Raw genomic sequence first — 23254 nt, 5'->3', positions numbered from 1 at the left:
ACTTTTATTTCTATTTATTTTTATTATGCTTATCATCTTTATCACATTATTACCTTTACTCCTTTGCTATAGTTTCTAAATAAATTAGATTGTTATATTTTTTATTGATATTTTCTTAAATATCACGGCCTATTTTATTAATAATTATCTTACCCTTTAAACAGAAAAATCATCCATTCTGTTATTTTAATAAACCTTTTGAAGAATAAAAGTTATTTCCAAACTTTCAATCCAACTTATTCATACTCTCTAAAATGTTATTCTGTACTGAACATTTCTGAATATAATTTGTTAATAATTAAATTTATTCACGTAATTCAATTTTAAGTTACTTACGTCAAATGATCTTTTAACAGAAAGCTATTTTCAGTGCCTAAATTTTAAAATTGCTTAAATATTAACTATGTTCAAATTGTATATTCTATTGTCTATGTTCAAATTTCTCTATAAGTGATTATCTACTACAGCTTGCTGTTTTATAGTCAATAAGTGTTAATATCAATGATCAGAATTTCAAGGTATAATAGAAAGGTTTGGTTTAAACTATCTCAACCACATAGAATACATTGGTTGAGAGGTCCAATTAACAGAGGTTTGATTTTAAATATATATCAACTTTTGAATAATGGTAGTACCAACACTATGACACCGATCATCAATCCATAGTTCATATTACTCTGGAAGCCGAATATTCTTCAAGTTTCAACATTGATTACCACTGGCCACAACCGTTCTGTCTATGATCTTGAGTCGCTCGTTGAGTCACCAATCTATCTAATAGTTCGATTTCTCTACAAAAAGTGTGAAGAATTCGCCCACCTTTTATTCGACAAATATATTAATGGAATTACTTCGTTTTTAAGTATCGCGTTAGAAATACTTCCATCACACATGTGACAGGCAGTAATTATGTCCAGGTATCTGAACCCTATAGAATTAATAACGTTAATTGTATTTCCTCTCTTCGACACGCACCATCTTAGAGCTTCTTATGCAGCTTGGCTTGGTAAAAATATAAAATATTATGGATATTTTCAGATACTTTGATATCCTAAATAGAAATATACATTATGTCTAATAGAAAACGTTATTTTAATTTAAAAAATATATATTTTTTTAAAATTTATACGCAATTTACACACAACTAACCGCTCGACTTGAAACGTTCCTTTAATAAAAGGTCAATTGAAAAGTCCCCGGCCTGACACATAGATGGCGCTACTATAATTAAATCCATACGTTTTTTAGTTAGCCCTAACCCTCAAAGGATGCGTGTATAAATTTGACAGCAGTCGGATCATTAGTTTGTGAATTATAGCACTTTGAGTGAAGCAACTTTTGTTATTGGGAAAAAAATGCATAAAAACGAATTTCGCATGTTGATAAAATATTGCTTTTTGAATGGAAAAAATACAGTTAAAGCAAAAACTTGGCTTGATGCCGAGTTTCGGGATGCTGCCCCAGGAAAATCAACCATCAAGAATTGGTAGGCTAAGTTTAGACGTGGTGAAATGAGCACCGAAGACGGTGAACGCAGTGGAAGTCCAAAAGAAGTTGTTACACAAAAACATTACAAAAATCCACAAAATGATTTTGAATGACCGTAAATTAAAATTGAATGAAATAGCAGGCACTCTAAAGATATCAACTGAACGTGTACTTCATATCACGAATATTTGTGTATGCGATCCGATATTGATATCCGCGCGAGCTCACTTTTGACCAAAAACCACTACGAGTTGATGATTCGGAACAGTGTTTAAAGATGATCAAGCGTAATAAACACGAGTTTTTGTGTCGATATGTGATAATCGATGAAACATGTCTCCATCATTTTACTCCGATTATACATTAAGTCCAATCGATAGTCATCCGAGTGAACTGCACACGATGAACCTGCTCCAAAGCGTGGAAAAACACAACAACATCAACCATCAACAGCGACTCTTGCATAGCGTTATTGGACCATTGGAAGGACGAAATCGCCAAAAAAGGGCCGTATTTGAAGAAAAAGAAAGTGCTCCTTCACCAAGACAATGCACCGTGTCACAAGTCAGTGAAAACTATGGCAAAAATACATGAATTGGGCTTCGACTTGCTTCCTCATCCATCGTATTCTCCAGATCTGACCCCCAGCGATCCTGTTCTCAGATCTCAAAAGAATGCTCGCAGGGAAGAAATTTCGCCGAATGAAGAGGTGGTCGCCGAAACTGAGGCCTATTTTGAAGCAAAGTACAAATCGTACTACAAAAATGGTATCGAAAAGTTGGAGGGTCGCTATAATCAGTGTCACCACCCTTGAAGGGAATTATGTTGAATACCAAAAAAAAAAATTGCCAAAAATGTGTTTTACTATGGTAGGCCGGCGACTTTTCAATTGACCTGTTATTAGTAAACTTACAAATAGAGATGATTTCGTAATATTAATTTTCGGCTTTACTTTCTCATAAATATTATTTTTAATAAACATGTGTTATTTGTAGATATTATACACTCTCGTATTAACTTATGGATGGAACGATGAAACAAAAAAAAGGTTAAAATAAAACAATAAGACACTAGCAGTAAGTTTCGATATTTATTAACATAATACATGCAATGTACACTAAGACTAAATAATTTTTACATGTCAGTCCCGTATACAGAACGAACGATTTACAATATTTCCCATACCAACCTCAATCAACTTTATAATAGTAATTATAATTTTATTATATATTATATTTATTCATTTCGACAGCGTTAAGTCCTCGTTCGTTCTTTCCAAATCCGTCGGTAACTATCTAGCTTTCCAAGGAACGTAGTTTCTCCATTGTTTTTCCACTTAATTAAAAATTAAATACCTAATTAATATCCATAAACATTATCGAAATTTAAACACTGTTACAGCTTGCTCTCTACCGAGTGTATATTAACATTGAAGAAGCCTTTATTATTTTGTTTTGTAATATAGACAAATATAGGTTGTATGTTCTTAGTTAGCTGGTATAGGATTTTTAAAAGCTGAAGAACATTATCACATACACATAATTATATCTGAATATTCTCCCTTATTATGTTGGACAATATAAAAGCTAGAAATGAAATTTCTTCTAAATCGAACATAGAGAAAACGAAACTAAAGTTAATTTGTACTCAAAAAGGTACAAAATGGAATGAAATCATTATCGTTATTATCATTATTTGATTATAATTTTCATAATTTTAACTTTAGAGTTAAAAAATCTATTTTTTGTTAAAATATGACAAATTTGTACATTACTTGTACAACACTGAACTACCAAGACTATTAGCAAAAATATATTCTACTATCCATAATGTTTTTTTTTATATGAGGCAAGTAGTTTTTGAAACTTTAGTTCAAGTAAATGCGGCTGTCACCAAGAAGGCATTTATTAATAGAACAATGGTTTTAATCTGAATGGAACCGAAAAGAAAACCAATTATCACACTTAACTAAATATTAAAGCAATTTTTCCTGGGTCACTGGATGAAATAAAATAATAATACAATTAAATAACAAAATAAATCAACAGTCGATGACCCCGGAAAATCACAATGTCCTGGCAAGCTATACTATAACAGCAGATCTGGACAATAATATAAAGACAAAAGAATTCCTCCGTTGCAATATCGTTTCTTATATGTACACTCGTTTATTTACACGCTCACTAGATAAACAGAGCCAAGTTAATAAAATGTTTAATGAGATATATTCAACATCACCAATCCGTTTTGCCACTTAGATCACATTTTATGTGACCCTCAACACTGCAGCGACTAAAATTAGATTGATTGCACTGATCACGTAGGTTGAGGCTCCAGAATCGCCGAATTCTTGTTTCTTCTCTAAAGTGGAAGCTGCCAAAACGGAATTTCCCTCATTGCCGGTGTCGGTCTTCTTGCTAGCTCCATGGAGTTGTTCCTGCTTCTTCTTCATTATAACCTCCGGTGGTTGTACGATTGGAGTGATCTCGTTGGTGGTTGACGTGGTTTTTGATGTTGTCGTGGTTGTAGTTGTGGTGGTAGTAGTCGTCGTAGTTGTAGTTGGTACGAAGCTGTTGTTGTGCAGGAAATAAACGGGACTGAACACGGTGGTTACATTAATGATGGTGTTTTCTCTCTTAGTGTCCTCAATAACAAACTCCCTCTTTACGTTGTCTTTGTACTCAGCGATTACAGTAGCAACGTAAGGTATGTCCATCTCTGTATAATTACCAACCAAAGTAACATTCACCGCGGTACCTTCATCAAGATCTTTCAGCACAGCAACTGTTTCAACTTTCTTGGTTGGTTCGGCTAGGCCCCAATTTCCCTTAAGCTGACTACCATTCGGTAAATTAACGGTAAAAGGCAATCCGACCAAGAGACCGTGACCCTTACCCCAACTCAAGAAGTACTCGTATTCGTAATACATGACGCTTTCGACGGTCTGAAGTCCACTTTCGTCGTTTTTCAAGATGGTGTGAGCCAGAACCTTTTCTTTTTTTGGGAACTTTCTGCTACCGACAAGCGATTGGTACTTAATTATTTTTAACTCGTAGGATATGGGTTCAGTTTCGACGAGAACTTCGCCATCTTCTGAGGAGATTTCATTATTGTTTTGGTCAATCAAGTAGTACACACCCAGGTTATCGTTTGGGTTATACGTGCCGACATAGTGTGTGAGAGAACCTGGTTTGTTATGGCTTTCGGTAGCTGTTCTTCCGATGAAGGTTCTGAGGATGTTTTCGCCACTGGTCACCGCTCCTTGCGGTAGATTGGTGTATTTGTTCTTTCGAACCCAACTGAGTTGGGCGCTGTCGTCGATGTTGACCAAAACTTCGAACTGGCGGTACTCCTGTACTTTCTTGTACTGAGTTACGGTACAGTTATTCTTGAATGGTCGAAGTTGTCCTGTTACCCAAATACCGGTCACTTTAGCTCTGCATACATAAACAGGGTGGGAGTTCTTCTGTACGTCGTTATCCGTGGGATCTGCCTCCTCTGCTGCCTCTGATTTTAAGCTCTCTGCAATCAAAGAGACAAAGGTATAACAATACGATATTTATTTAAGATAATGTTTGATTATATTGAAGAAAATATATTGAATAAGTATTTTAAAACAAATATTAAACAAGTATAGCTTGAAATGTTTCAAGCAATTAAATTAGGACGTTGAAATATTTTTTTACTGTTGAAACAAAGTGTGAGGAACTGTGTTAATTTGACGGGAAATTAGTTTTGGCTGTAATCCGGTTATTTTTACAAATTTTTGCATCCAATTAACTCTTGGAGTTGAGTTAATTAACTCATATTATAGAGAATATGCAGGTGTGCAAAAAAATATAAGAGTTATTTAGGTTTTGTGACGTAATCTTTTAATATTTTTAATTTTTTTATTCAATTATTTGTTGGGTTTCTGCTATCCCCTAGCCACAAAAAGCGAATTTAGTAAGCCGGTAATTTGTAATTTTAAACACCTGTCAACTATGGTTTTTATATTTTAATTTGTAAATAACCAATTCCAAGTTGTTGTAGGTTTCTTTAAGGTGTACGGAATGACCTACTGGCGTCCTACATTTTTTTCAGATTATTTTCGTTTTCTGCATATTAAAATACATAAAAATCAGTTGAAAATATTCTTCAGATAGCAGCTTTTTTGTTGCAGACAAAATGTAATGCTTCATCTGAGTGATGATTTGATAATCACAAAATTCATTTCACAACACTGTCTTAATCGATTTTTTGAACTACCATCGGCAGTTCATGACACTATTTTGCCTGTTATTTTGAGTTAAAATTATTATGGCAGCCACGAATCTTATTACTAGTGATGACAGAGTCTTAACCACCAATAAAAATGTAGCTCGAACTTACTGGACAGTCCAGTTCATAGACCAGCAAAGAAAAAATGAAGAAATGAAGAGAAGAATAGAATATTTGTAAAGAATCTAACACCCCAATATATCACACATGATAATAAATCCACCCAAGTGTCGTTTTTATGACATGGAATTTCGTTGTGAAAAACATGGAAAAGTTATGACTAGTTTTAGACAATACTATGAAAAACAATCACATATACGTTTTAATAACAAAATGTTGAGAAAATAAGAAAAATAAATGATTCAAGTAATTAATTAAACATTGTTGAATTATGTATGGATATGTTAATTTGTGGCATTATTTGTTTGTTAAATGGATTGAATCTTGACAACAACGAATATTAACATATAACTGATAGGAATTTGTACACGTGATACATTCACCAATGATCCCAATAAGCCATATAGTGCCACCACCATATATACCACTGAAAATAAATTCGAAGTGTACTCAAAATCTAACGAGAATTATACATTCGGTGGTTATGATTACTGATCCATGACTCTTTTATCGTTATATTGACAAATGTATTTAGAAAGCAGCTATACATTTTCAGCCATAGAGACCCTGTACTTTTTGTCAGCTGTTTTTGACGTATATAATCAGAGAATTTGCTAATATTGTTATAAAATTGGTCTAAAATGCAACAAAATCAAACAAAATGGAATATTATATGTTGAACTAAGTGAATCAAAAGTCAAGTGAATTATGAGTGAACCAAGATTTTTAACATGTTGGATAAGTTCAGTCAAATGTCAAGGTGATGTCTTATCTATTTTTCAATTTTAATGAATGATTTCCTATGCTTTTGCCACAAGATTAAACATAATATGATTATTCATAGTATATTAAGGTATGTTACCTGTCAGTTCAATATCATTAGTTTGAAACGATTCGAAGAAAACGTCTGAATTTCTAGAAAATGAACTGATGGCGATAATGTATCTGCTCACATTTCATTTCCCGTTAACGTAGACTTTCGAAAAAGAGCCCAATATTGTCTCAAGAACGTCTTCAATAACTGTTTTCAACAAATAAATGTTCGTGTCATTGAATAAATAAATATTTCGGTTATTATTCTTTGCCATCTTATAATATCTAGACAGCAAATAAGTGTGTAGCTCGAGGAATAAACAGTGAACAATATTTATTATATAAAATAATTAATTATTCATTAATTAATCACATGAAAATAATGTTAAGCATTGAAGTGGAGAACTATATAATTGTCGTGCTTTTTCGAAGCTTGAAGACAAGACGAAGCTTTTTTTAAAGCTTAATATCTTATTCTCGTTATAAACTAAAGTAGGTTTACTTCTTCCTCGTCTATTTTTTCTTGTTTTGAACAATTTCTTGAAGAATTTAGTTCATCTACCGATACAAATAAATCAGTCGGAACGAATGAGACCGTTTCTAATTAGAAAAACTAATTGGAGCCGCGCAGAATGCCAATTCCGATTCTGTTATTCGAATGGTCGTTTTTAAAGGAACGCCATTAGTTTAAGAACGCTCACAGCAAAGAAACCATGGTAATTTTCTGATAATCGCAGAGGAAATGGACTTACCGTCGACCGTTTGATATGCTGCTACGACTGCGTGCTTCAATATGGTTGGATCGGTTCCGTCGGTCGACACCCATTGAAGCGTGGACGACGTGACGGTCTGCTCTAAATTCTGCGCCATGAAATGGACAGGATCAGCGGCGGAATATGAAATAATTGTGGCCCCCAATAGGAGCATAACTTGATACGGTAACATTTTGAATCTGAAATAAAAGATAAAATAATTAGTTCTTAAATAAACAATCAAAATAAAAAAAAACAATAACTGATTTAATTTTAATTTTTGGCATCAGAACTGTATAGTATTTAGGTTTGTTAATATATTTATAATATAACAATTTAATATGTTCACATATGTCGAGGGAAAATATCCGACATATATGTGGTGCATATGACGGTATTTATCGTTAACAAAACAGTTATCATTAGTGAACATGTTAAATATTTGGCTGTCCTTTGGAATTTTGATACTTATATTCATTGTTTACAAAAAGTTTTATACTTCAAATCCTTTTATGTCTTCAGGTTCGATGTATAATACAATACCAAATATATCGGAAAATTACTTTCCGGTTTTTGTAACAGATTTTACTAGCCATAAGCATGTAACATTCAACTAAAAAAAATTTCACTAAAAGATAAAATCTACTGAATGCCATCATTGGCTGATACAGACCTACGGTGAGCATGCTTCAGCTATAACGTGTTATGATTTAGCCAACTCAAATGTGAATCGTCTACAGAGCGTTCTGGTGGGTCTGAAATCTTTGGAGATGTGGTATTGTCGTTATATATTTATTGGATGAATTCACAACTGACAGAAAAAATTAATGTGAGCCGAGCCGCTGTGAGCGGTTATAAGCAATGGGAAAGATTCAAGAGATGAGTGCCACATGAATTGAATGACAAACAATCAGAAAATCGAAAAGAAAAAATGTCAGTGAAATTCAAAGGTATTAAAGGAAGTAATTTCCGCGTCGAATAGTAATGGGTGATTAAAAATGGATGCAAAAAAAATCGAGTGCAAAAACAAATTAATCATTGGACCATGCTCTATATCTGATGGCACAAGATTAGTATCGTATTTTACGAACAGTTAATACTGATTACCATTGACAACAAATCATACATTTTAACTGTGCATTGGTCGAAAGACATGTACAATACGCTCAAGGACTTGATTAGGTGATTGCAGCATGATAACTTGTGGTCTCATACAGTAAAAGAAGTGTTGAAATCACTTGGATGGGAAATTTTATCGTACCAATCGTACTCTCCAGATGTAGTTCTATCAGACCATTTCAAAGTAGCGTTTAGCTCAAAGGAGAAACTGTTCTTTATAGAATCAAATGTAATTTGTAAATTTATTCTAATACATTTTTTAGTCTTACGACTTTCCAGTAATTCATACCATCACTAATCACATCACGTAAATAATTATTTTTAAAATTGTTTTACGAACTTATCTTCATACACAAAGCGTACTTAAAATTTCGTAAACTAATTGATATAAATGAACTGAATTGAATCAATCCTAACCTCACTTTATTGGTGTATGCAAGGACCGAGTCTCAGTACGTAAGGGTCATGTCAATCAAGTTTAATTTGATTCTTAACTAGTTGCCTAACAAGATTAAGTGGAGAGCCTGCGACTATATATGTATGCTGGCATTTTTTCAAGCTCTAGGTGTTAATGGACGTGCTTCTAACGAGAAAAACCAGAAGTATTCTGCAATTAGAAATGCCTTTAAAGCGTAATCGTTTGTTGTTGATAATTTTGATGTCACGAGGACGAAAATGACACGGAATTGTTTTGTTTTAACTAATTTTAGATGTAAGAAAAATATATGTTTATTTATTCACCCGCAGAATTCTCTTAGCTCCTAATGAAAGAGTCTTAGAAATATTACAATGACGTAAACATTTCTCAATTAAAAAGTGATAAAATGGAATACACCGGGTTTAACAGAGCTATAAATAAGTAAATTTACTATTAAAAATCGCAATATTTTTTCTTAGACTTTATAATATTTATAACAAATTAGTTGAATAAAATTCCCAGTGTACAAACTACAACATCCTCTTCCCTTATGAAACAATTTGTTTAATATATCAAGTTCATCAACTCATACACGGTATGATTTTACCTGATCTTGATATCAGATGCATTATATCGACCGTTATTTATTTTAGTTATTGCCAAAATTTCTTTCTAAAAAAGTAACCTCAAATATTAATTAAAATAGTGAAAACATGTCTTAACTGACAACAACAAAAAATATGATGACACAAAAGTACTACTATATTAAGTGTGAATGGCCGTTGGTAGCGAGAAAGAAAAATCAACAAGAACGTACACTTGAAAATGCTTTTAATGAACGTTTTTTTGCCACTGATGGTGACTGAAAACCAATCGCCAGTTTCCTTTAACAGTATGAAATACAAATGTGATAACAAATGTGAATAATTTGTGGTTTACAATACACAATTATTTGCGCATGTAATGAATATTTTTAGTTTTATGCTGAGTTAGTTATAATATAGGACAGAATTTTTTTTATTATTTAATTAATACATTGTTACTAGTCTTTTCCGTCTAACCTACAATTTGTCTTTATGATAACTTAAATCCAGGTATATAACTAGGAGGACCCATCTCAGTCTCTGGTGAAATAATGTTTATACATGTCAGTGCTGTATTTTTTAATATATGCACCTCACTACATAACACTACACGAGATCAGATGGTTTGATTCTTTTGAGTGTGTGTGTTGTTCTGGTGGTATCCAAAATCTGCAATATTTCAATATTCTCATGAGAATGGAGTCTTTCCTCATGCCCCCTTGCAATTCTCTTGATTTCTTGACAGACTGTGGGTATCTGAAGGTCTCGATGTTGGTAGTCCTATAGTATTTGGGTGCGCCCACAATACCTCTCAGGACTTTGTTCTGAAAAATTTGTATTTTATTTATGTTACTCTTTGCAGAACATCCCCATAATTGAACTCCGTATGTTCATATATGTTTCAGTATTTGTTTACATAATAGCAATTTATTATGTACTGATAATTGTGATTTTCTTCCAATTAGCCAGTACATTTTCCTATATTTCAATTCCAGTTCTTTTCTTTTCTTCTTTATATGTTCCTTCCAGCGAAGTTTTGCATCAAGATTCATTCCGAGATATTTAGCGTTGTTGCTATATGGAATGATAGTATTATTTAATGTTATTGGTGCCTGTAAGGTGTGTTTATAAGTGGACTGTACATGTACAGATTTGCTTTCATTAATTGTTATTTTCCAAGCTTGTGTCCAATTATTTATATTGTCACTTGCCTGTTGTAATTTTCGTGAGGCTTCTTCACTATTGTCTTCGACAGCTATAATCGCAGTATCATCAGCAAATGTAGCCATCGTAATATTCTCCATTTCTGGTATATCACAAGTGTAGAGTATATAAAGCATTCGTTCCAGTACACTTCATTGTAGTACACCTACTTTAGCTTCTCTTATTGTAGAGTAAGCTTCTTCTTATATGACTCTAAATATTCTGGATGTACGATTTTAATAGTTCGGTGTGTTGATTTGGTAGCATTTTTTGTAGTTTATGAACGAGGACTTCATGCCAAACCTTATCAAAGGCTTGTGCTACATCTAAGAATATAGCTGAGCATACTTTTTTACTTTCGTAGGCTTTTTCAATAACTTCTATTATTCTGTGGACCTGGTCAATTGTTGAATGCTTGTTAATAAACCCAAATTGGTGTGTTGGTATTAGGTTTTTTCTCTCCATTATAAATAATAAAAAATAATATATATTGCATTACTATTTTAATATTGTTGTAAGTGGATGACCATATTTTTTTCCTTTATGTATGATTCCTATATTTATCACCAAAGTGAGTCACTATTTAAAAAAAAACAGATATAAATACAAATAAATGGTGATTTCAAGTGAGTTAATTGTTTAAAATATGGTAATATATTTAAAATAATTCTTTTACAATTGATTATGTGTGTATTATAGTGGTTAGGGTTTTCATGGTTTACTTTACTGGTACATGAGGTCACGAAAAAACCATACCCACTAGAGCGTTTAATAATAAGAATATGTATAGAACTTAGGTATTTTAAAAATATATTTTATTTCATCATTATATTGTTTCGCTAAATGCAATATGCGTATGGTAAAAGTATTACCAATTGAACAATTGTCAGAAACTATTACAGATAACATTTATATGTACGATATGTGGTTTCAACAAGACCATACAAGATATTATACACTCCGGGAAATATTTACTCGTTGTATTATGTGATTCAATCACTTTTTAAATCAAAAGTTTGACAAAAGTATGACTATTACTTTTTTATTTTCCAGTTTACAATATATTGAATACACGTATTAATGAGAAACAATTTTTCAATTATCAAGAAATTCGTCATTATTTGGCTAACCAATAGATGAGTATATATATATTCCATCACACAATTTTTATAATGTAATAATGTTCAATTATTTTAATATCACAATATTGATCATAAAATGAAATAATGTTTATAAATTAAACGAAAATAGATGTTTTATTCATTTATTTGTTAATTAAATATGAACAAATAAAAATAAATAATCATTAAAAATAAAAGAGAAATTTCATTTTAATTGTCTTATAATGTGATAAACAATAGTACATCCATGTTTTTAATATACTTTAATAACAGGTTATTTTAATTTTATAAAATATATAACATAAGCCTTGAATCTATCTTTTCGAAAGCATTCTTCAATTAGTACAAGGAAAAAATCCTGTGTATTGGGTTTAAACTGAACCAAACTGCATTCTAAACTAACATATGATTGTTTTTGTTTAACTTTAAAAGAAACCTTGTTGAAAATGATTCATCAAATTATCTATCTGCAACTATTCTGCGGTATCCAGTTTAATTAAATTATCATTTAATTTCGACATATTAGCCAGTACTTTCTAGAATTCTTTATTACTGATATTATTATTTGATATTGTTCGATTATTTGGGTTTTTCCTCGCATATTTTTCAACGAATTAACACTGAAAATTCTGCATATACAAGGTGTAGTTAACGTAATCGAAATGTTTAAATTAACGAACGTGGATGTAAATAATAAACGTTTAATTAAAAGAAACGATCAGTGAGCGATGCAACTAGTAGTAGTAGTAGTTGTACCAATTTTGGGTTCACATTAACGCAATGTTTTCATTATTAACTGTTTACGTTATCGAGCATCAGCTGTATATGGGTATTTTATAAGTACTGGGACAGGTTTTATACTAAAATAGATAATATTCGTTCAATTTCATCATCATCGTTATCTGTTCGTAGCCAAGATTTTCAAGAGTACGAGTTTTAACCAACTCGCTAGTATTGGTCTCAACCGTTCTGACCCTGAGCAATGTCAGTCCCTTATTTTCAAAATGTTACTCCCCACTATATGATCTTTTTGAAGTAGCTCCATCTCCGGTTGTTCGATCTTCCATGCAAAAGATTCGTTTCGATTTCCCCACAGAAATCGGAATGAAATTCGTTCATCTTTCCTTCGACAGACATGAGAATTGCAAGAGCATTACAATTTGCGTTTCTGGATTTGTTCCTCAGAACTCACTGATTGTAGCATCTTAATCCAATAACTTCATTTCTAATATAATCTCGATGAGTAACACTAACAAAGCATCATACCTATAGTATATATTATACTGTAACGATGTCAAAGTGTCAGTGCCATACAGAAATATTGGATAAATTAAGGATTCAAAAAGCGGGATTTTAATCTTGATTGTAACATCTCCTTTCTTCCACACACACCATCTTAGCGAAATCCTCTTAATTTAAGGACGAACCAATTTAGAACGTATTTGTATAATCATAAAATCAATTAAAAAAAAAAACGTTCCTTTTTTTACCACCTTCGAGCCCTCTTACTCGATAATTAACATTTACCCACCGTTATAAATCCCCCCACTAATTCTCTTCCTTCCCACAAAGCTGAGTAATAACCATTCCTTCCGCCAATTCAAATTGATTAGCACTTAAAGCTGAAACATCGGCCCGATCGACGAGCAGTGGGCACCGACAGAAATTCGTCTTCCTATCTAACCGATTTCCGGAATCGTATATATATGCTATACATGTTCGTGTCGCCCACACATTCGGGCCGAATAGGGGAATTCGTCTTAAACATTTTGTGGTTTGGTTTATGAGCCTGGAGGCCGCAAAGCTGGCCGTTAATTTTGGTTAGAGTGTGTGAGTGCAACGGTCATGCTTAAATTTATGGTTTACCTATAAACGATTGTTATTAATACACTCAACAAGTGGTAATAAAAATATTAGGTCGATCCGAAAGGTAACTTAAATTTTAAAGTGATGCAGGACCTTTTATCACTTTTCTGGTAAACAATAATTCCCTCACTGTGAAACTTCTAACACTATTGGACGATAAAGACTAGATTTTAGGTTTACATTATTTTATAAGACATTAGCAGCAGATAATACGAAAATAGATATACGAAATTGGACGTACGTTATTAGTAAAATGTAGGAATTATAACATTAATTTGTAGATTACCATCGACACGATATCACAAATTTTGTTGACGATGTAGGTACTCATCAAAATTAAAATAGGTCTATTAACTTAAATATGAAGAATGAGACCAAGGAAATACAGTGCTAAGAAGTTTTAATATCACAGACTATTTAATAATTTAAAAAATGTAAGGATAAAGATGTTCAGGTTAAAGTATCTCATAATAGTTAAGGAGTCAATAGAAAAGAACAGAATACTTTTTACCTATACAGACAGAAGCATATTCAACCGATATAATCATAAAAACGTGACAAAGCAAACAAAATTGTTTTAAAACTTCATGATTTGCAAATGATAGATGGTGAAACCTCAATATGTCAATATTCCAATCGAATACATCTATAATCCGTATAATTATTGAGCTAGGGAAACAATCGAAAAGCCGGAAATACTTTTAAATGTATATATCAATATGTATATATAAATATATATATATATATATATATATATATATATATATATTATACAAACATTTTAAATGAAGATATAAGAATTAAAAGATAATTTATTCATATAGAGATATACTTCATTTTAACTTATGGGTATACAAGCAATATGAATAAACAAATACAACTTGAATAAAGTTTTTATGACCTTAAGATATAACTTTTAACAACTGAAAAATCATCAAAAGATCATTGGTAGATCACATCTGCCGTTGATCGACAGTCGAATTATATAGATGGCCAGATTCGAGTAGCTCATTAAAGAGCTCCTTTTTAATCCAACCAAACATGTAGTACCGATCTTCCATGGTGTCAATACAGGCTTGAAGTTTCTCTGGATTCATAAATAGAAAGTTGTGTACCCCAAGTATTGAACTTCTTTTGGAGGTTAGCCGTATGTGAATTATTATTGATGTTTGGTTGAACAAGTAGTACTAGATATATGTTATTTTAAACTCATCTCTTAGGAACGACCGAAACTACTATTTAGATCGACCTAATATTTAAAAATTGTATTTTTTTGTGATAAGATAATATAAATATATAAAATTTAATTCATTATAATATAATTATATTATTACATTTATAAATAGTATTAGAAAGCTGTGAAAACTAAAATGTCTCGTAACAATGTCCAACAAAAAATATTATTAAAGATTTCCTGCACTTTATGAGTAAATAATAAAATATAATAAAACTAGCCTTCGTGAGCGTTCTATAGATAAAAAATGTGTTATACAACAAAAAAAACCCTAGTAAAACTTTCAAGAGAATATTTTATTAAATTTTTGCAGCATGGCAAGCCACCAACTAAATTGTTAAGTTACTCGACACATTTAATGAAGGTTATAAATAAAAACATTATTTTATTAAACTTAACTATGGCAATATAAAAAATGTCGTTAAAACATGATGTTACGTCTCTTATATAAATAGATCCTCTACACCTATACTATAAATATTATCTTGTTAGCAGCTTTGACAACTTAAAATATACCAGTGATGGGGTTCTCTGTATTTTTAATGAAGTTTCGATAAGAAATGCCAATCATGTTGTTTGTTGAAACTGTTGTTTATTTTTTGTTAAATCATTATAACAAGTTACAAGATTAAACAGGATGTTCCAATGATAAAACTTCCACCAATTCTGATTTGATTACATCAATTAATTCGCAATATAATCATCCATAAGTGACCATTACATTTTATCAAATTATTACTGAATGATGAATTATTTTTAGTTAATTTTAACTCAAAATAATTCATTTTCAAACTAGATCTTTTTTTTCATATAGTCGAATATAGAAGCTGGCGAATTTAGGAAGTATATTTGAGAAATATACAAAATTACACTATGGTAATCTGGCAGGAAAAACATCTTTTGTACCATTAAGTAGTGTAGGTGTGTTACGTTTAGTATCTGTTTCTTGCTCCATATATAAGTTCTATAATTTTTTCCTTAACTCTTCTGAGGCATTTCATTTCTACTGCTTTTATCTTGCTTTTATCCCTCTTTGGCAATACTTACGTTTCGCTGCCGAATGTTATATATTGCTTTGTACAGTTATGTTTTCCTTTTATTGTTAATGAATTTATTTATTTATAGTTATGTACAAAATAATGGTTTTTCTAATTCTGCGATTTATTTCTTTCTCGAGCATAGGTAATATTAGTTATAGTGTGATAAAATTACTAATTATTCTTTATTCGTTGAAACGTTATATGTACTTACAGTTTACCAATGTTATATTATATAACAGTCAAATAATCATATATTCTTTTTTGTACAATTTTTTTTGTACGTGGCTATTAGTTTAAGCATGAATTATAAATGAAAAGTGAAGAACTTTATAATTTAATTTTGGAAATCTTTGAGAAATATACTGAAAACTATAAGATTTAACAACAAGAAAACATTAAATATATAGGTATGAGGTGCATCTGCTGCACTTCTGTCTGAATACTATTAGATTAAAAGGTCTTAAGACAAAACTGCATTAATACTAAACTATCACAACGTTTTTGGTACAGGTTTTTGATTATTGAAACAAAGTTATTGGAGGAAGTACTAGTTATGCAATGAAACAAAAAAATAAATAAATGTTACATCAAGGTTATAGATAAATAATAAAAACGTGATAGAATTTTCCCACATTTTTCACTTAATCACTGTATTTTTTCTAAAATTTCTTAGAAGTAACGGTAGGTAATAACCGATAATATGCCAATTTTGTTCGTGTTGCAATTAAATATAATAATTACCGAGATCTACTGCAACATCGCCGCTTATGTTAGACATCAGATGCGATAAAATGTTTCCAATCTCTTGTCCGCCGATCGAATGGCACCGATCTCCGCGTTCCTACTACGCTATATAAGTCAGCGTTAAAAAAGATAAAAGTTAATTAAGTGGGAGATAAATCTCTTCGGTCGCCCTTCCCCGTTACACTTTAGGAGTGCGAATTCTATCGACGCGAGCTGGTTAATCTCGAATTTAAACTTCCAGAGGGGTGATGCTAAATTGCATCCGTTCCTGGGTCCGTTTTAAATTATAGGCGGTCGTCTCAAACTGGGCCGAATCCCTTTGTTACGTTCTGCAGAGGATAATGGCTAATTTGGCGCCTTTTTTAGGGTGTCGGTAATAAATTCAGAGTAGAGTATGTCACTAAAAGTTACTTTTGTTCATATTAAATGAATAGACTCAATTAAGGATTATACATATAAGAATCATTAATTTTGTCTCGTTCAACATTTTTCAAATTCTGATATTCCATGATATTCTAATCTAGATACTTATCTAGGAAGACCCACTGGCCCTTAATTAATTTCTGATAAAATAAAAGTTAGTAGCACTGTTAGTAGTTCAGTGTTTTGATCATTTAATTCGAGAGCTACGCAAGAACATACGATTTGGTTCACTTCAGTCTGTGTCTTAGTTCAATGTTGCCAAAGAGTTGCAACACTTCGGTGGTAACATGGGAGTGGTGTCTTTCGCCATATCTTGTTGCGAATCTCTTAATTGCTTCTATGACAGTTGGAATCGGAAGGTCTCGGTGTAACTGATTGCTCCTGTAGTATCTGCTTGTACAGCAGTAACTTATTATGTATGGATAATTTCCTTCCAAATAACCAACGTATTTTTTATATTTTAATTCAAGTTCTTTTGTTTTGTCTTTGATAGGCTCTTTCCAACGAAGTTTTGCGTCAACATTCATCCCAAGGTACTTAGCATTGTTACTATAGGAACAGTTTAGTGGTGGTAAATTCAAAGTGCATTGATTTACTCTCGTTGACTTATTCTCTATACCCACTTATTTATACTATTATTTGCGTGTTGTAGATACAAAAAATGATATTGTTAATTGAAAATTAATTTAAATTAATTTTATAATATATTGTATAGGGTTAGGGCAGGGATAGGGTTAATATATCTTGATTATTCATTAATTCATTACTGATTTTTGCATCAATTTTTGCAGGCACGCAAGAGCGTTGTAGATTTGTTTAGTTTTTTAACCACGGTGTTTTTAACTTAATCTAACGAACGAACTTAATCTACTATCGAGTTAGATTCTAAAATGTGTGGCCTTGAGACTGTTAGTAGTAGCTTTGTGAAAGTAGCTTCCGATCAACATATGTTTGTAAAAAGTTTTTTTTAGATATTAGTTACGTAGGAAGTGAATACCTCACTTCAGTAATTGAACAGCATATTAGTAACATCTTAATTGACGCCTCACATCAAAGAAATATTACTACAGAAGCAAATCAGATTGACTATAACAAATATAATTCCTTATTTGGCCTAAGATACTCTTTGTTTCATTATTTTAATAAACAATTGCTATTGCTAACACTTTTTATTGCTATTTTGCTATATTTGATATTGCTATCTTGCAAACCTTAGAAGTAGCTTAAGTAGTAACCTTCAGTGGCCCCCCATGTCTGGTAGTCTGGCTTTAGTCTATTGAAATCTTATAAATATTGCCATTTGTAGGTTTTCTATAGCAGTAGGCAGATATCACCTGTCACAACAGTTATTATCGTCGTCAGCAATTATATATCATATACCGACACCATTATTATTACATTAATATATTAAGCAGCAAACTATAACGGCTCTAACTCAAAAAAATCATGACTTACATCACTAATATGAGTAGTTTAAATATAACATAATTTATTTATTTTTAAAGTTTTATTCCACTTTATTAGCATTAATTTTAATTTTAAAACCATTTATATCTGCAAAATTCCATAATGTTTCTATATTTTGTATTTATTTTGGAAATTATATTCAATAGATTTGATCTTATTTCAGAGCTGTTACTATATTATGTGTCTAAAAATATTATTATTATTAGCTTACTACAAGAACATCATAAATCCGATAAACTACCAGGAAAAGATGCATCATTCAAAATCATTATCATTCGAAAATAATGCTTCTAATTATTTGAATTTTTATAATAGTCGATACGCTATACGGTGATTTAATTTTCATACAGCAGATAAAAGCCGACGCAACACTCAGAACGATTACGTAATTAATTTAATGGCGTTTTAGACTTATTGTATGCAAATGATAGTGTTATAATTCGTCGGCAATTTGCAATGTATCTTTTACGAAATCGAATTTTATGCGGGATATGTACGTAGGATTTATATCTGAATGAAATTTGTCGAGCGGCAGTCGATTTTACGCTTTCCTGACTTACTACCGCGATACGACAGGAATTACTGCACGTAATAACTGCTGGGATGTGATTAGGTTTCCATTTCTTGGCGTCACTATATTTTGTTGGACTGAAATTGAATTTTTTTGAGTAAAATACATTCCGGACGAAATCTTATTACAGAAAATTTCAATCAATATCTGACCGTAACAATTAAGTTCCGTCATATTACCGTGAAGAATAGAATTTACAATTAATATAATCATAATAGCAGCAAAAGACAACTGAAAACTATGAAAAATGTATATACAAAAAAATAGAACAAGACTAAAACGAATGATACAATGGTGATAAGCGCAAAAGAAAAAACAAACTTTTTTACAAAAGGTTTCAAAATACTACAGAAGAGAAAAATCATATAATTATAAACATATAGACAATAACAGAACAGATATAATAAGTGACGATGAGAAAATCTCAAAAATGTATACTGAATAATAACAAAGGAAAGTAAGGTCACAGAGAAGATGAAAATTCAGAGAAAGCCATTGAGAAAACTAACGATTTTACCTAGCATTATTAATATATTTAGCAAAAGCATTTGACAGAGTAAGAAGATAAATAAATATTAAGTTTTTTTAGAACAAAGAGGAGTTAGTGATAAAAAGATAACAATTCAAAAAATATATGAAACAAACATAAATTATGTAATTACAGACAATAAGAAATCATTTTCAAAACTCACACCGTGCTTGCAAAGAAAAAGTGGAAACCTAAGTCCAACTGTGTTCATATTATTTATGATTGAAATAATTTAAAAATGCAGATCGAAAAGATAGCACTGCACGCAGGACATACAGAAATGAAACTCTTATGCAGATATAACAATATTCTAAGGGAATATAAATAGGAAACACAAATATCTAAATTGAAAATGTAAAAACAGAACAAGTAAATTCATTTAAATATCTGGAAATTAAAATCGATGGAGCTAGGAAAATAAAATTAAACCAGAATTGGAAAACTTTGCCATAAAGGGTAAAGTTACTAACAAAAAGATATAAATATTATAATTATAAATTTACACGATGAGAAACACAGAGGTAAGAAAATACTTCAATACAGAACTATTATAAAAGTATACAGAAAGTATAACAAGTTAGTTGGCGAGCGTATGGAAGGGACAAGATAGGTTAAGAGAGTCTGGGAAGCAAGGACAGACCAGATAAAGACCAGAAGACGACCTAAGCGAACCTAAGATACTGCAGAAAAAAGGAAAAAAACCCACCGACACAAGGAATACAAAAAATAGGCATCAAATATAATAGAGCTATACCACTTAGTGGTACAAAAGATGTTTGATGTTTTATTAATATTGTATATTGATCATAGTAAAAGATAAAAATACTTTACAATTTTTTACTATAAAAATGTACAAAAACAAATAATTAAAAAACAATATTATTCATCGAATTGTCAGTTTGTCCCAATTTAAAAATCGAATGTTTACCGACCGAAAAAACTCAATGGGAATGCTTTGTTGTTTTTTAATTAAAATACCACCGATCTGTTTTCTCGATCTGGAAATTTGCATGTGCAAAAACAGGGAAAAACAGATTGGTTGTTTAGGTTAAAATCCGTAACGATATCAATAAAAAAACATATCTTCCATACAGGATTTTTTCGTTTTATTTGTTTCGTTCTAAACTCATTATTAAAAAGAGATTTGATAATTTTTTTCACTGTAAAAATTAAAAATTTTGTATCAATTAGGTAACATAAATAGTGAATACAGTGTAAATTAATTAAAAAACAAACATTATTTTTCAAAAAGAAATCAACAATAATAATAATAAAAATATTTTTAGAAATTCATAAACACAAGATGAGCTTACACACAGCTGAGAGAACGAAGCTTCATTTGTTCTATACGCTATTTGTTTTCGGTAATCACTATTTTTCCAATGTCATGTCTAAACGTAACATATTGTAATTACTTCAAAATTAATTCGCATTCCTAGTAGTTAATTAAAAATATGTTGCTAATAGGTAATTTAAAGACATTTCCAGTCCTCTCTGGTCTTATTTCCAATTGCTACCATCGTATCGTATATAATTAGTCTCAGATTATTTTTCTCAAGTTCGTGATTCTAAATAATAAACAGAAGTTATACACATTCTAGGAATATTAATGAGAACAGTGATGCTATAAAAACATCCAATATATAAATACGACCAATTATACACAAACATCGGACTAAGAAGTATAAATAATTATTTCCAATTGTTCAGAAAGCACGAATTAAAACAATGAAAATATCAGTGTCCTCATGACCAAGACGTTTTACACAACGTATCAGACAACAATCAACTGCAACCGGATATATCTCATTGGCCCGTTGAGTCTCCGATCAGTGATTCCTCTTTTTTCTAATTAGTGTGTGACCTTTCACATTTGAAGTGGTGACTATGATTAAAAGGAAACGATGTTTAAATTTGTTACTTTAGAATGAGTAAAGCTGCTCGTTTCAGCTGTTGGTATAGGCCAACGAGTGCCATGATTCATACGATTTTAACTGTATATGGTAAAGATTAGTTAGTGAAAGTTTAACGAATGATTCATTAAAATAGCGATGCAAATCTCATTGTACTGTCACTGGCCCTACCTAACGATATTTTTCTTTTGACGAAAATAGAACGGTGTTCTTAATATTATAAATATCAATCCTATCGTGCCTATGGAGGAGTCCATGGAATCTAGATATTTGGCGTCATTCGGACAACAAAGAAAACAAATAGCGTATAAAACAAATGAAGCTTTGTTCTCTCAGCTAAGTCATCTTGTGTATATGAATTTCTAAAAATATTTTTATTATTATTTTTATACCATGAAACATTTTAAATGAATTGAGTTCATATATACCTCTTACTTAATACATATCTCTAAATTTAGGCATCATAGAAGTATACTGGTTTAAGATTTTTAATATTTGTGTATAACGTTATGGTTCCATCCATAATTTATGAAAAAAGTTATGCATACGCACATGGCTTTCTCTTCTTAGCATATGTATACTGCTATTTAGGATATCTCCAATATATATGTTATGAAATCTGAAGGGTATAAAACACAAAAACTTTTATCTTAGTTTCAAATCTATTTTATTTTACGGAAAGAAGTGGCGACTGTTGAAGGACGAACACAAAACACTAAGGGTTTAAATGTATTTTAATAGAAGACAAACATCTATGCCTACACGTTTCAATCATCGCACCATCAAGTTTTAACATAAACACACATTCCTTTAATATACAGACACGTATCAGTCGCACGATATAACATATATATTAGTCCTACAAAGATTTAAAAGTTTTTTTTTATTTGGTATCTTGTTGATTTTATTAGGTTTTAGCAGCTCGTTTATTGAGAAAAATTGATAGTATATACAGATCAAGCCGATCCCACCAAATACAGTGCTTGGAGCCATGGATTTTCGGCTTTGCTGTTGATGTATTACCAGATGGCTCCCGTTGATGTATTACCAGATTTTTTCAGTTTGGATTATCATAACGGATCCATTTTTCATCACCAATAACAACACGATCCAAAAAACCTTTCCGATTTTGCTGTTGAAGTAGCATTTCACAAATGACCAAGGGGCTTTCAATGTCACTTGCTTCAATTTACATTGCACAAAATATCCAATCTTTTGGATAATTCCCATGTACTTCAAGTGATTAGAAATAGTTTCTTGTGTTACACCCAATTATGCATGTTATTTTTGCGTTTTACACGGATCATCATCGAGTAGCACCTTCAAATCCTCGTCTTTTTTGGCTGATCACAATGGTCTTTGTCTTCGGAACCACACTGTATCCGATGATCTTTAGCCGCAGTTTTCTTCAAATTTAAGTATAAAAGTAAAACTTTAAGCAAATGTGATCTACTAAATTTGCTCACATTCTAACTAAATGACACACTGAAAAATGAAGCCTGTTAGTGAGCCTTCAACATGAAGTTAACATCATCTGTTATAAATTCTTTAGAATTAATTAATAGGCCTAATACATATGATAATGGTTA

At 31.3% G+C, this 23254-nt stretch overlaps 2 protein-coding genes across 2 annotated transcripts in view; one reads left to right on the top strand and one right to left on the bottom strand.

The window, feature by feature from the left end:
• Positions 1–23254, top strand: part of Miga (Mitoguardin) — a 301718-nt gene that overhangs the window by 139544 nt on the left and 138920 nt on the right. The gene's annotated exons all lie outside the window — the stretch shown is intronic.
• Positions 2560–23254, bottom strand: part of uzip (beta-pore-forming protein unzipped) — a 77526-nt gene continuing 56831 nt past the window's right edge. The window contains exons 3-4 of the mRNA XM_076413592.1: positions 7434–7633; positions 2560–5010 (exon numbers count right to left, since the gene is read on the bottom strand). Coding sequence (XP_076269707.1) covers positions 3755–5010; positions 7434–7626 — 1449 coding nt within the window. The 5' untranslated portion in view covers positions 7627–7633 and the 3' untranslated portion in view covers positions 2560–3754. The remainder of the gene's footprint in view (positions 5011–7433; positions 7634–23254) is intronic.

Source organism: Rhynchophorus ferrugineus, unplaced genomic scaffold, assembly GCF_030347505.1.
Source record: "Rhynchophorus ferrugineus isolate W39M unplaced genomic scaffold, kcgeb_rfMv2 rfM9, whole genome shotgun sequence".
Lineage (NCBI taxonomy): Eukaryota > Metazoa > Arthropoda > Insecta > Coleoptera > Curculionidae > Rhynchophorus > Rhynchophorus ferrugineus.
The sequence above is the reverse complement of the archived record's forward strand: the minus strand, read 5'-3'. Positions and strand labels throughout refer to the sequence as shown.